This window comes from Lutjanus erythropterus, chromosome 17 (genome assembly GCF_056507025.1).
Source record: "Lutjanus erythropterus isolate fLutEry1 chromosome 17, fLutEry1.hap2, whole genome shotgun sequence".
In the NCBI taxonomy this organism is placed as follows: Eukaryota; Metazoa; Chordata; class Actinopteri; order Lutjaniformes; family Lutjanidae; genus Lutjanus; species Lutjanus erythropterus.
Window position 1 is genome coordinate 15,063,741 of NC_139333.1, and position 10,939 is coordinate 15,074,679.

The 10,939-nt window shown below is 38.6% G+C and overlaps 1 protein-coding gene across 1 annotated transcript; it reads left to right on the forward strand.

Annotated features, from left to right (window-relative positions):
• Positions 1-2,186: 2,186 nt before the first annotated feature.
• Positions 2,187-9,594, forward strand: pgap3 (post-GPI attachment to proteins phospholipase 3). Its single transcript, XM_084741306.1, has 8 exons — positions 2,187-2,620; positions 4,414-4,511; positions 4,692-4,844; positions 4,965-5,027; positions 5,677-5,738; positions 6,307-6,443; positions 6,829-7,033; positions 8,095-9,594. Exons 1-8 carry the CDS (start codon positions 2,347-2,349, stop codon positions 8,156-8,158), a joined length of 1,056 nt encoding a protein of 351 aa, XP_084597432.1. The 5' UTR covers positions 2,187-2,346; the 3' UTR covers positions 8,159-9,594.
• Positions 9,595-10,939: the final 1,345 nt, after the last annotated feature.

Sequence of the window (10,939 nt, forward strand, 5' to 3'; positions counted from 1 at the left end):
TTTATTGTTTGTGTTGGTAATGTCACCACTTGAAAAGATAATGCCTATTTCCAGTGTACTGTCTATGAAGAGTAACAGGTGTTTAGTATCTTAGTTTATTTGAAAGGGAGAACTACAGAGAACCACTGACAGCAGCAGAAGCACTTCTGTCATTTAGTTTAGCCAAAACTGCATATTATTGTTGCTGTATATAACTTCAGGCTGCACCACTGCTTACCTTAAGGGTATTTTTAATTTCTAACTCAAGGAGAAGCAGTAAAATTCCCCAAAATTATTGTATGTCTGAACTACTATTCTATAATTAATGTTTCTTTTTTTGTTCACTTCCATTGACTGAATCTCCCCTGAAACTGTTTGGACTATATGAGTTAAAATAAAGGAATAAAATGCTGTGACATACTTGTTTTTGCCTTTTGCCTCTTTATCTTTAGTCTTAAAGGTTTCCTGAAATAACAGTAGTGGGGGGAGGTTGCTAATTTCAATACCTGTGTCATTTCATTTGTCTCTGTACATACAATTAATAACCATAAAATATACCCAATAATGAGATCCTATTCAAGAAATACTGGAGATTTTCTGTTTAATTTACCAAGTGTTGTTAAGCAGTAATATGTTGCTTCAACAATAAAGGAAATAACATATATTTTAACATATATGTTTGTTTACAGCCACCACCTCATTTACCTAAAAGGTGACTTAATTTACCATTTACAATACACTGACTTTGACAAGCTGTGGAAAATGACTGGTGATGAATGAAAAGACTTGCATATTCAAAGCAAGAGATATTTTCCACAGCAGGATAGGCACCTGTTAATTTTACACTGTAACAACAACAACAACAACAACAACAACAACAACAACAACAACAACAACAACAATAATAACAATACTACAGACAATTAAAACAAGTTGGTGATGATGATGATAAAAGCAATCTTTATATAAAAGCCTACAATATGTATAAAGGCATAAAAGAAATATCAAATAATGACTGCATTTTTTTTTTTTTAAAAAAGATGCATTTAAAGTAAGATTCTAAAACTGGGCATCTAGCTCTTAATTAAAAATGCCATCAGGCAGTAGCTTGTCTAATTTCTGGTGGGAATATGTTTGCATGAAACCTGGCTGCTTCACCTCTTTGTAGTTTATTTTTGGAACATTAGCAAGCCTGCACTACAAGGCCTAAGAGAACAGTTTGGAACACACTCTGATAAGAAATGTATGAAGGTGCTGACTCATTAAAAGCCTTATGAACAAGTAAAAGAATTTCAATATTATAATCCAAAATCAGTGACTGAGGTATGAAAAAAAACACATTCTCAGTTGTTCATGGGATTTTAGTTCTCTTAGACATAAACTCTTACATTATTTATGTTTGTTTCATTATTTCATTTGAAATAAATCAAATCGAATGCATTTGAAAATGCATTTCCAAAAACATGCACATTAGGTGAAAAAGAGACGCTAAATTGCCATAAGCTTGGAGGAGAGTGTCAATAACTGGTTGATTTTAACTTGACTCTTTTATTATTTATTTATTTATTTATTTATTTATTTATTTATTTTCTTATTGTAATAGTAAGAGTAGTAGTAGAATTAGTATTAATGTTACAAAAATTATATAATACCGAGCCACCATAAAATCTATACATCACAGATCAATAAAACATGTGACCTGGTGACGTGAATATAAACAGGAAGTAAATGTAGCTGCAACAACAAAAACATTGCCTTCAAAATTAAAGTCACCAATATGCCACTTAAAAATACCAGTACGGAATCCTGCGAATAAGCAGGCAAACAAACGAAAATAATTTCCCCGAAGCTAACAGGAAAGATGAAACTGTACACAGTATAGCTATAACCCGATGTTTCATCTAATAAAACGAAAGCTTCCGCAAACGTACATCAGTAAATGTTTTATTTGGTCGTGTCTCGAAGAGAACTCCAGACCCGCGAAAGATCTCGCGATATTGATCAATTTAACCAAACTCTTCATATTTTCCTAACCGTAAGGAAGTGCTTTCTGTCCCTAAACCTAGCCAGATCTTAAACACTGCATTGTCTTATTGTAAAACATAATTATTTTGTACATCGTGCTCAATCACGAAACAAGTCGAACAAATCTCGCGAGAGAATGACTGGGGTTCCGGTCTAGACAGGACCGTTTTAATTTGAAAATGACGGCCGGAAACGTCGTGAGTGTGAAATTTGACACTGGTCAGTAAGCAGGGGAACAGTGGACATACATTACTGTAACTGTAACACACTTCAGGTCCGGTTTGTCGCCACTAACTTAGAATGGCTATGTGGTAATGCGGACCGTCGGCTGTGAAGCCATCGATGCCGCTGTCGTCCTGCCGTGCCTTCGTGAGCTCTGACGGGCCGAGACGGACCACCATGGCCTCAGCAGCGTTACCTCGCTGCACATCTGTCAGACTCTCCGCCGTGGTCACTGTCGTCCTGGTCCTGGTGTCGGTGACCACTGTGCAGTCCTCTCAAGGCGACAAGGAGCCGGTTTACCGAGACTGTGTGAAGCAATGTGTCCGGACCAACTGCACCGGAGCTCGGCTACGGGGCTTCCAGTCAGCCCAGCCGCAGTACATGGCACTGACAGGTGAGTTGTTCTTGTTGTTGTTGTCAGGTAAGTTAAGCTAACTTAGCCTGCTAGTAATCTGCAGCTACATCTCTCAGCAGTATACTCTCTGCATTTAGCAACAACAAATCTGTTTGTGTTGTAACATGTGCTAAATAAGCTGTGCTAACAGTTAACGGTCACTATGTGTTTACTCCTCCATGTAGCGACTCTCTGCTGAGCTGCTTTACGTGTCATGGCTGCTCTGTGACTTTTAACGCCGTATATTTTCTCACTTTTGATGCTTCACGAAACGTGACTCTCTTTCATACATCGAGACAGACTTGAAAGTTGAAAGCCAGTTTTTCTGGCTGAGCAGGTGTCACTAAAGGCCTATTGTGACTCCACCTCTCTTGGCCCATTGTATCACTAGTGCTAGTCTGAGATTTAACAACACAACAAAGTGGCTCACCCTCTAATCACCAATTTAAAGATTAAAGTGCAAGGAATCAGTGTAAGCGAGCCAGAACTAGTGATGAATATCCTTAGGACTTTATTGTTACCGATATCGATACTGATAGTCTTTATCGACAGTGGTACCTGTCAATACCGTCATAGATACTACTGACTTAAATTTGGTGCAAAAATAAAAGTTATTTAAAGTTAAAGTTATTTTAGTATTAGTGTTTAATAAATTAAATCAGTCGCTTCCTGAGTTTTTGCATTTAGCTGCATTTTCTGTTATATTTAGTTCAGTGAGCCTATACTTTTGTTTTGCTCTTTCAGCTGTTTATGTAAAGTTACATATATACACCAGGGTTGTCACAATATCACTATAAAATCGCAAAACTTTCAGTTTCAGTGAATGTAATCAAAAGCAGAATCTGCAATTCTCCTCTCTCTCCACCCTCGCCTACTTTCAGTGTCTGGTCAGGGTCTGAAACAAAGAACAAAACAGTGGTGGCTTATATCAACAGTTATATCACACGTGATACCATATAGATTATCTTTTTAAAGAAGACTTTAAAATGTAAAAAATGTAAATGACATTGTCATGGCATAAAACCAATGATCTGTTTTGTCTTTACAAAGAAAGGTTCTGTAGTCTAACAATGGCATGGCCGTCGGTACTAAAGAAAATCTTAAAATCAAAAAATTGAATCGAATCATGACCTTAAAATTGAAAGTCAAATTGACTGGTGGATGAAAGGTGGCACATTGGATTGTGATTTACATGGAATAATGGAATTATACAGTTTTGATATCAAGCAACATCTTAAACTCGTTTGTTTGACCAACAACAGTATTGAGAAATACTGAGACAACTTTAATATAAAACAGAAAAAACTGAATTCACACATTAGAGAAATAAATCAGAAAATGTTGGAACTTGTGCTTAAAAATGTACTTAAACGGTTGTTTGATTATTGGGGTCGTTGCCGATGTTTCTGTCATTCAACTTGTTGTTTAAATTATTTGACTAAGGGTTTTAGCCACATACAGTTATTTGAACACTAGCAGATGTATTTTCTTATAATAACAGGGTAAACACAGGCGCTGCTAATGATACTAATTAAGCAGTCAGTTTAGTGTAGCAGAGCCTTGACAGTGAGCCAACATACACAAAAGCAGCACGCTGACTCTGTTTGACCTGAATGGAACAGAGCTTAGTATCATTGGTAACACCTGTGTTAACTGTACTATTTCATGTTGCTGTGAAAAAGGGTCTGTTTGTATCTATTGTCTGTAAGGTGAACTGAACTTGACCCTTTGACCTGTGTCAGTGCCTGTTCATGCCCTCAGCATGCTCCTCTCTTTTTGTTCCCATGCTCCAGGTTGGACATGTCGCGATGACTGTCGCTATCAATGCATGTGGACCACCGTGGGGCTTTACCAGGCCGAGGGGTACAGAGTCCCACAGTTCCATGGCAAGGTTCGTGCTTCTTAGCTTCATCACAAAATCTGTAATTCTGCATCGGAGAGGAGGAGTGTTCTGTCATCCTACATGGCTTTACAATCTATTCTCTTTGATCAGTACATTATATTAGACCAAAACGAAAAAAATCTTCAGTACTGGTTTTGCCTCAACTGTTTTATATTTTATTTCTCATAGTGGCCCTTTGCACGCTTCCTGTGTTTTGAGGAGCCAGCTTCTGCCCTGGCCTCTCTACTTAACGGCCTGGCTTGCCTTCTCATGCTGCTGCGCTATCGGAGCACGGTGCCACGCCAGAGTCCCATGTACCACACCATCAACGCCTTCTCTCTGGTGAGATGGAGACAATGGAAGAACTTAAACATAAATAAATACACCAGTACTACTATGTCTTTGTACTAGTGCTGTAACCATGCATATTTAACAGGATCCTGTGTGTGTGTGTTTCTGTAGGTATCTCTCAATGCCTGGTTCTGGTCCACAGTGTTTCACACCCGGGACACTTATTTAACTGAGGTAATAGTTGTTGGCTACCTAGTCACTTGTTATTTTTTTTATACCCGATGGCAGAGAATAAGTCATGACTTATCAAGTTTTATGACTAACCTGCCATCAGAGTTGCAGAAGAACAGGCATCTTTTCGGAGTTCTGTTTCTCTCTACTGGACCTGACTGACGTAAAATGAATAATCTCTCACCTTTCAGCCTGCTGTGGTCCACTCACTCCTGAGAAGGATTTGTTTTTCAGTCAGCTCGCTGTTTTTATGCAGGGTTGGTGAGAGCTGTTAGGACTCGATATGCAGACCAGTGAACCAAAACAATTAGCTGAGCGCGGCTAAAAACAGCCTCTTCACATTACAGAGTCAGTTGATTCAGTGTTAATGTAAAAACACTGATTGATGCAACTTTATTGTATGCCAAGTGGAGACCTGCTAAAATCTCTCTCCAACTGCCAGACCACCTCCTGAGATAAGTGTTTTTCAGTTTATTGGGTAACAAGCTTAGCTAATCACTAACATCCTAATGCCATTACTGACAAGCCCTCCAGTTGTGTTCCGTGTATTTTCTGTAACAACAAGTCTGCAAGTCTTTTTTTCTCTTGATTTTTATGTTGATTTCTGTTATCAGTAAACATGTTTTTGTTATTATGTGTTGTTCTCTTCCAGAAAATGGACTATTTCTGTGCAACAGCTGTCATTCTTTACTCAATCTACCTGTGCTGCGTCAGGTAAGCTCCAAAACAGGAAGTCCACCTGACCTGACCTACAAATGTTTTCATTTGTCCCCTAGTAGAAGATGGGCATGTGGTTGCACGCGAAGTGAAATCACATTAAACTCCACTGATCATTGACTGCGTTTACATGCACATTAATTTTTCACTCTTATTCAGAATATGACAGGATTCTGAGTAGTAAGGCTGGGGTAGAAATGCATGCACAAAAGAAAAACCCATGTTAACTCTGTCACTCTTAATAAACACTTTTAAATATTATCAAAGACTTGGCATTGAAATACTATTTTCACACAAAGAAGCAAAATGGCTTATGTAGTGCCAGCTGATCCACTGTAGCTCATGTGCATGTAAACAGGAATGTGAATGGAATATTCATTTTCATCAGCCAAGTAATGTAAACAATGTAGTAGAAATATTGTTGTTTTTTTTGTTTTTTTTTTGTTTTTTATTTGATTAACATTCAATGTTTCCATCAAATAATTCCTGAATGAAGCTTCGACATTTATGAGAGGATGATAGAAGTTGTAATGTAAAGTGTGTCTGTTGTAACACTTTCTTTCAGAACATTGGGTCTGAGGCGACCCGGGGTGTCCAGCATGGTGGGAGTCCTGCTCATCTTGGCCTTTACCTCTCATGTGTCCTACTTGACCTTCGTCAGTTTTGACTACGGCTACAACATGGCTGCTAACGCCACCATCGGTACAGCAAATGCTTAAACGTCATATAAAAGCTCATATTTGGTCGATCAGAATTTTTTTCCTGTTGCTACACTATACTTGTGTTATTAATATCTAGGTCGCAGCACTTCAATCTGCACCACTAATCATCCTTCAAATGGCTTATTTCACTGCAAAAACTCAAAACACTTTAATATAAGACACAATCACCTACCAAGTAACATTTTAGTAACTTTTTTTTCAGCAGTCTTTTTTCATCTATTAACGGGTGAATTTTCACTTATTCCATGGGCAGATTTATTTTAGTTATTACAAGAAAAACATTCTATTTTTCTAACATATTTTTGAATTGCCATTTTTCCCCATGTTTTTTATCTTATCTTTTCAATGTTTTTTTGTCTTTAAAGGCATGGTGAACCTCCTGTGGTGGCTGTGTTGGTGCTGGCAGAACCGACGGACCCTGCCATACTGGTGGAAGTGCGGCCTGGTGGTGCTGCTGCTTCACGGTCTGGCCCTGCTGGAGCTGCTGGACTTCCCCCCGATGCTCTGGATCCTGGATGCTCATGCTGTGTGGCACCTCAGCACCATACCGGTCCATTTCCTTTTCTACAGGTTCGTCCACTCAAGTGCTCTGCCTTTTGTTTCATACAGGGTATCTGCAGGTCTTGAAAAGTCGTGAAAGGTATTGAATTCAGTTCCCCCACAAAAAGCAGGAGAAGGCATTAACAAGTCTTAAATTTCATTGAAAGAGGTCTTGAATATTTTCTCTTGCCAACCGAAAGTTTTTTGTATGTGGTTGTTGATTATTGGGAGATGTTCTACAGCTATAGACCACCAGTGCAACAGTGGATTGTGCTGCAGGAGGCTGTTCAATCCTTTTTTGTGCTGTTTCATTCAGCACTATCCAGTTCCTCTTGGGTTTTGCAGGCTTTTATGGAGGATTGTTGCAGCTTTAAATGCCTGATTTCATAGCAGCTTTACTAAAAAAAAAAATGTAATGCATGTTTTTAGGTGTTTTTCGTAATGAAATTGCAGGGACAAGTGAAAAATCCCCCCCAAAAAAAGGTTGTGATTTTTTGTATTTTTTATAAAATATGAAAAGTACGCAGAGCATCAATAAGTCAATAACAAACACAAACCTTGTGTTCTCTTCAGTACATGTGACAAAATAAAAATACAAAAAAATAATAAAATAAAACACTGAGTTGATTCATTTGAGACGCACATGTATGACATTTGTGTGGGGGACTACTATGATTGGTGGAACTCGTGGGAAGCTATAATTATTGATCAAATTTGTGTAAAAGTTGCAGTGATTGGACAAAATTGCAAGATCGTGCAGAATTCACTGGGACTGGTTGAATTCTTTGTTAATTGTTGCAACTGCAGTACTGCAGCTTCCTGGACTGACTGATCATACCTGTAGCACACACCAGCTTGGAAGCTCATTCACTTGGAATTGGCAAGTGTCATTTGTAGCAAAAACTTAAATTAATTAGTTGGTTAGTTTCTGCCACTGTGTATTATTGATACATCCAGCTGTAGAAAATGGCTGAAAGACAGGTTGTGTTTTTGCCTTGAAATGTCATCAAAATGGGGAAGAGACATTGTTGATTTTTAGGTGTTTATAGATAAATACCTTATAAATGATCCTTCCTTCGTTCTCCCTCCAGTTTCCTGATAGATGACAGCCTCTACCTACTAAACACAGAGAAGATGGGTGTCAAAGTTGAGTAGGAGGAACTCATCGCCTCTTCACCACGCCAGCACCCTTGCACCTCCTCTCCAATCAGGGCAGCCGGACACCTGAACACGGAAGTAGCTCATCCTCCCAGATGACATGCATGACACCACTATGACTTCCATCAGAGTAGACATTGTTTACATCTTTCTTGTTTTTAATTTATTTTTGTACTCATTCTGAGGTAATTTCTCTCTTTTAGAATTACTACGGTTGATGCTTGCTCGACTTAACTTTGCCTTGTGCTGACATGTGCTCTATGGTTCTTTTGTCATAACTGCATAACAGGATGAAGGGAAATGTGTTGTATTCAACCACAAATGACCCAGTTTTTGACTTCCAACTGTGACTCTGCTACTTCTGTAAATGTTCCCCTGAATCCATGATTAGACTCTGACCAGCCTCTTGGCTGTGCGCACATGGCAGTGTGCTGTGACCGACAATAGATGGCACCAAATCTCTTTGCCCAGCCATCTCGACCTTCTCTGTTTGGTCTAGCATGTGTCAGCGTCCATCTGTGCCAAAAAAAAGTGGACTGGCGAACACAGAGAGGTGCCCCTTGTGAAGCGAAAGGGAGGGGAGGTCCCAGTAAATTGTTCTAGAGAGAGGGGGAAGGGGGTTTATGTTTGGAGGCCATTCTAGCTGACTGTGTTTTTTCTCTTTTTTCACCATCACACTTTTATTTTTGTGCCTGTTTGTTTCCACTGCTGATTTTGTTTGTCTTCTTTCTAATTTCAGTTTCATTTTTCATCAGCTGCCTTAGTTGTTTCAGTCCTTCTGTTGTTGTTGACCAATTGTGCTTTATTCTGTTGACAGTTTTACTTTGATTACTTGGTTTTTGAATTTGTGTGGGATATGCCTGATGATCAAACAAATGAAAATGTTATTTTTATTCACCTTGATTGCCTTTTAGTGTGATGAAAAAGGAGAAAATTATTGAGATAGGAAAAATAATCCTTTTTTTTCTAATAAATTCTGGGGTTTAGTTGGTGTGTGCATGTGTGTGTGTGCGTGTGTGTGTGTGTGTGCGTGTGTGTGTGTGTGTGTGTGTGAGTGAGTGTTTGTTTGTTTGACACCCATTATTTGGATTTGGTTGCATTTTTTTGCTGTAGTATCTCCCAGAATGGCGCACACACAACCAGCTTTACAGATAACTGCCCCATCTTGTAAAATACATTTATGTCCCTCCATGCCTGCCTTACACACTGTGTGACCATGTTTCTTCTTTGTGTAAACCTTTTTTAATCAAATTGTGGCACCAAGACTCTTGAATTCATACCATGTATGTGTTCATCCCTCAGTGTCCATCCCATATGTGCACTTTACGTGTGTGTGTGTACATTTACATGCATTTCTTGTTTGAAATTCTGCCCATGTCTTTTGTATTTCTGTGTGAGACTGTGAACAATGACCAGTATGTGTGTACACGTTGCCTTGACTCGACATTGTGTTGTTTTTACCGTCACAAAATGAATCAGTGTGTGTGTGTGAGGGCACTAGATTGTGCTCGACCCTTTTGTAAAACTATTGGTGTGTGTGTGTGAGAGAGTGTGTGTATAAGCTGGAGGTTTGCTGCTTGAATGTGTGTGAGACGATGGGTAAATTTAGCTTTGCTGGCAGCCTGTGATGGGGGTGGGGGAAGACCAAGGATGAAAGACATGGAGAGGTTGTCATAGGTTTGGGTGGCAAAAAAGATGCCTAAAATCATGGCAGAGATGCAGGCCTTATGAGATAAGAAGCATATATAGCAGATATTCTATTTGTTACCGGCCGAAATGGTTTATATTCACAGATGTAGTTATATTCATTAAGCAAAGACATTGATGAAATGGTGTTTGGGGCCCAGTTATGACAACATACATGTAAAAAACTACAAAAACTCCCCTTTTTAAATAAAATTAAATTTAGATCAATTTAAATTCACTACAAAATCTAAACTAAAAGTACTTTTTCTATCAATAAGAAACTTTCTAAATCATTTCACTGGTATCTGTTTTAATAAGTTGAAGATATCCTGAAGAATTTGCATAAAACAAACAGCAAACTCCAAAGTTTTTGCTCTGTAAATCACTTCATCGATCATTTCCTTCTTCCTCACTAATGATGACCAGTCCCTCCTGCTCCCTCACTCATCTGCTGCCCCCTGCCTGCTGCCCTGTGCACCATCACCTCTCCTACTCGATGCACTTTCCTCCACCTCACATCTACTATTTGACCAAAAAAATTATGAAAGAAATGGAACAAATAAAAGTGTTCTTTATTGATAAAGAACCAGGTTGTGTCCCTATTTCCCTGTTTGAGACTTTTTTTTTTCCTGTAAATGTGATCCTCGCCTTCTTTTTTATTGGTCCTCTCAATATGCATAAATACGGGTGGTCAAGAGGTGAAATCTGCTGTGTGGCTGCCAACACACAATCCTGTGTAGTCCTTTTATCAAATTTATCAAATTTATTTTGTGATGTCTAATACTGATGTATCAATACTTAAGTTACATTTCACATTGTAGCTTGTTGAGATAGTTTTAATTACTTTATATGAAGGTAAGTTTGGTTCAGTGGTTCATTCTTGACAGGTGGGAGATGATTAATGGGGTAGGTAAGAAGGAAAAAAAGGTTTTGCAACACAAATATATATTTTTGGACATTTCCTAATCTTTGCTTCTTTTGTGAAATGCTGGGTAGTTTTACTTCTTAGGGCCTCAAAAAGCAATTTGCCACAACTATCCACCAGATGTGCTGATACAAAATTACATGACAGAAAAAAGAGAGAAAAGATAA

Excerpts from the sequence above, each read along its gene's own strand:
- pgap3 (XM_084741306.1), top strand. The coding sequence starts at position 2,347 with ATGCCGCTGTCGTCCTGCCGTGCCTTCGTGAGCTCTGACGGGCCGAGA. Across the intron at positions 4,512-4,691 it reads TCCCACAGTTCCATGGCAAG|TGGCCCTTTGCACGCTTCCT; the intron begins GTTCGTGCTTCT and ends TATTTCTCATAG. Across the intron at positions 6,444-6,828 it reads GGCTGCTAACGCCACCATCG|GCATGGTGAACCTCCTGTGG; the intron begins GTACAGCAAATG and ends TTGTCTTTAAAG.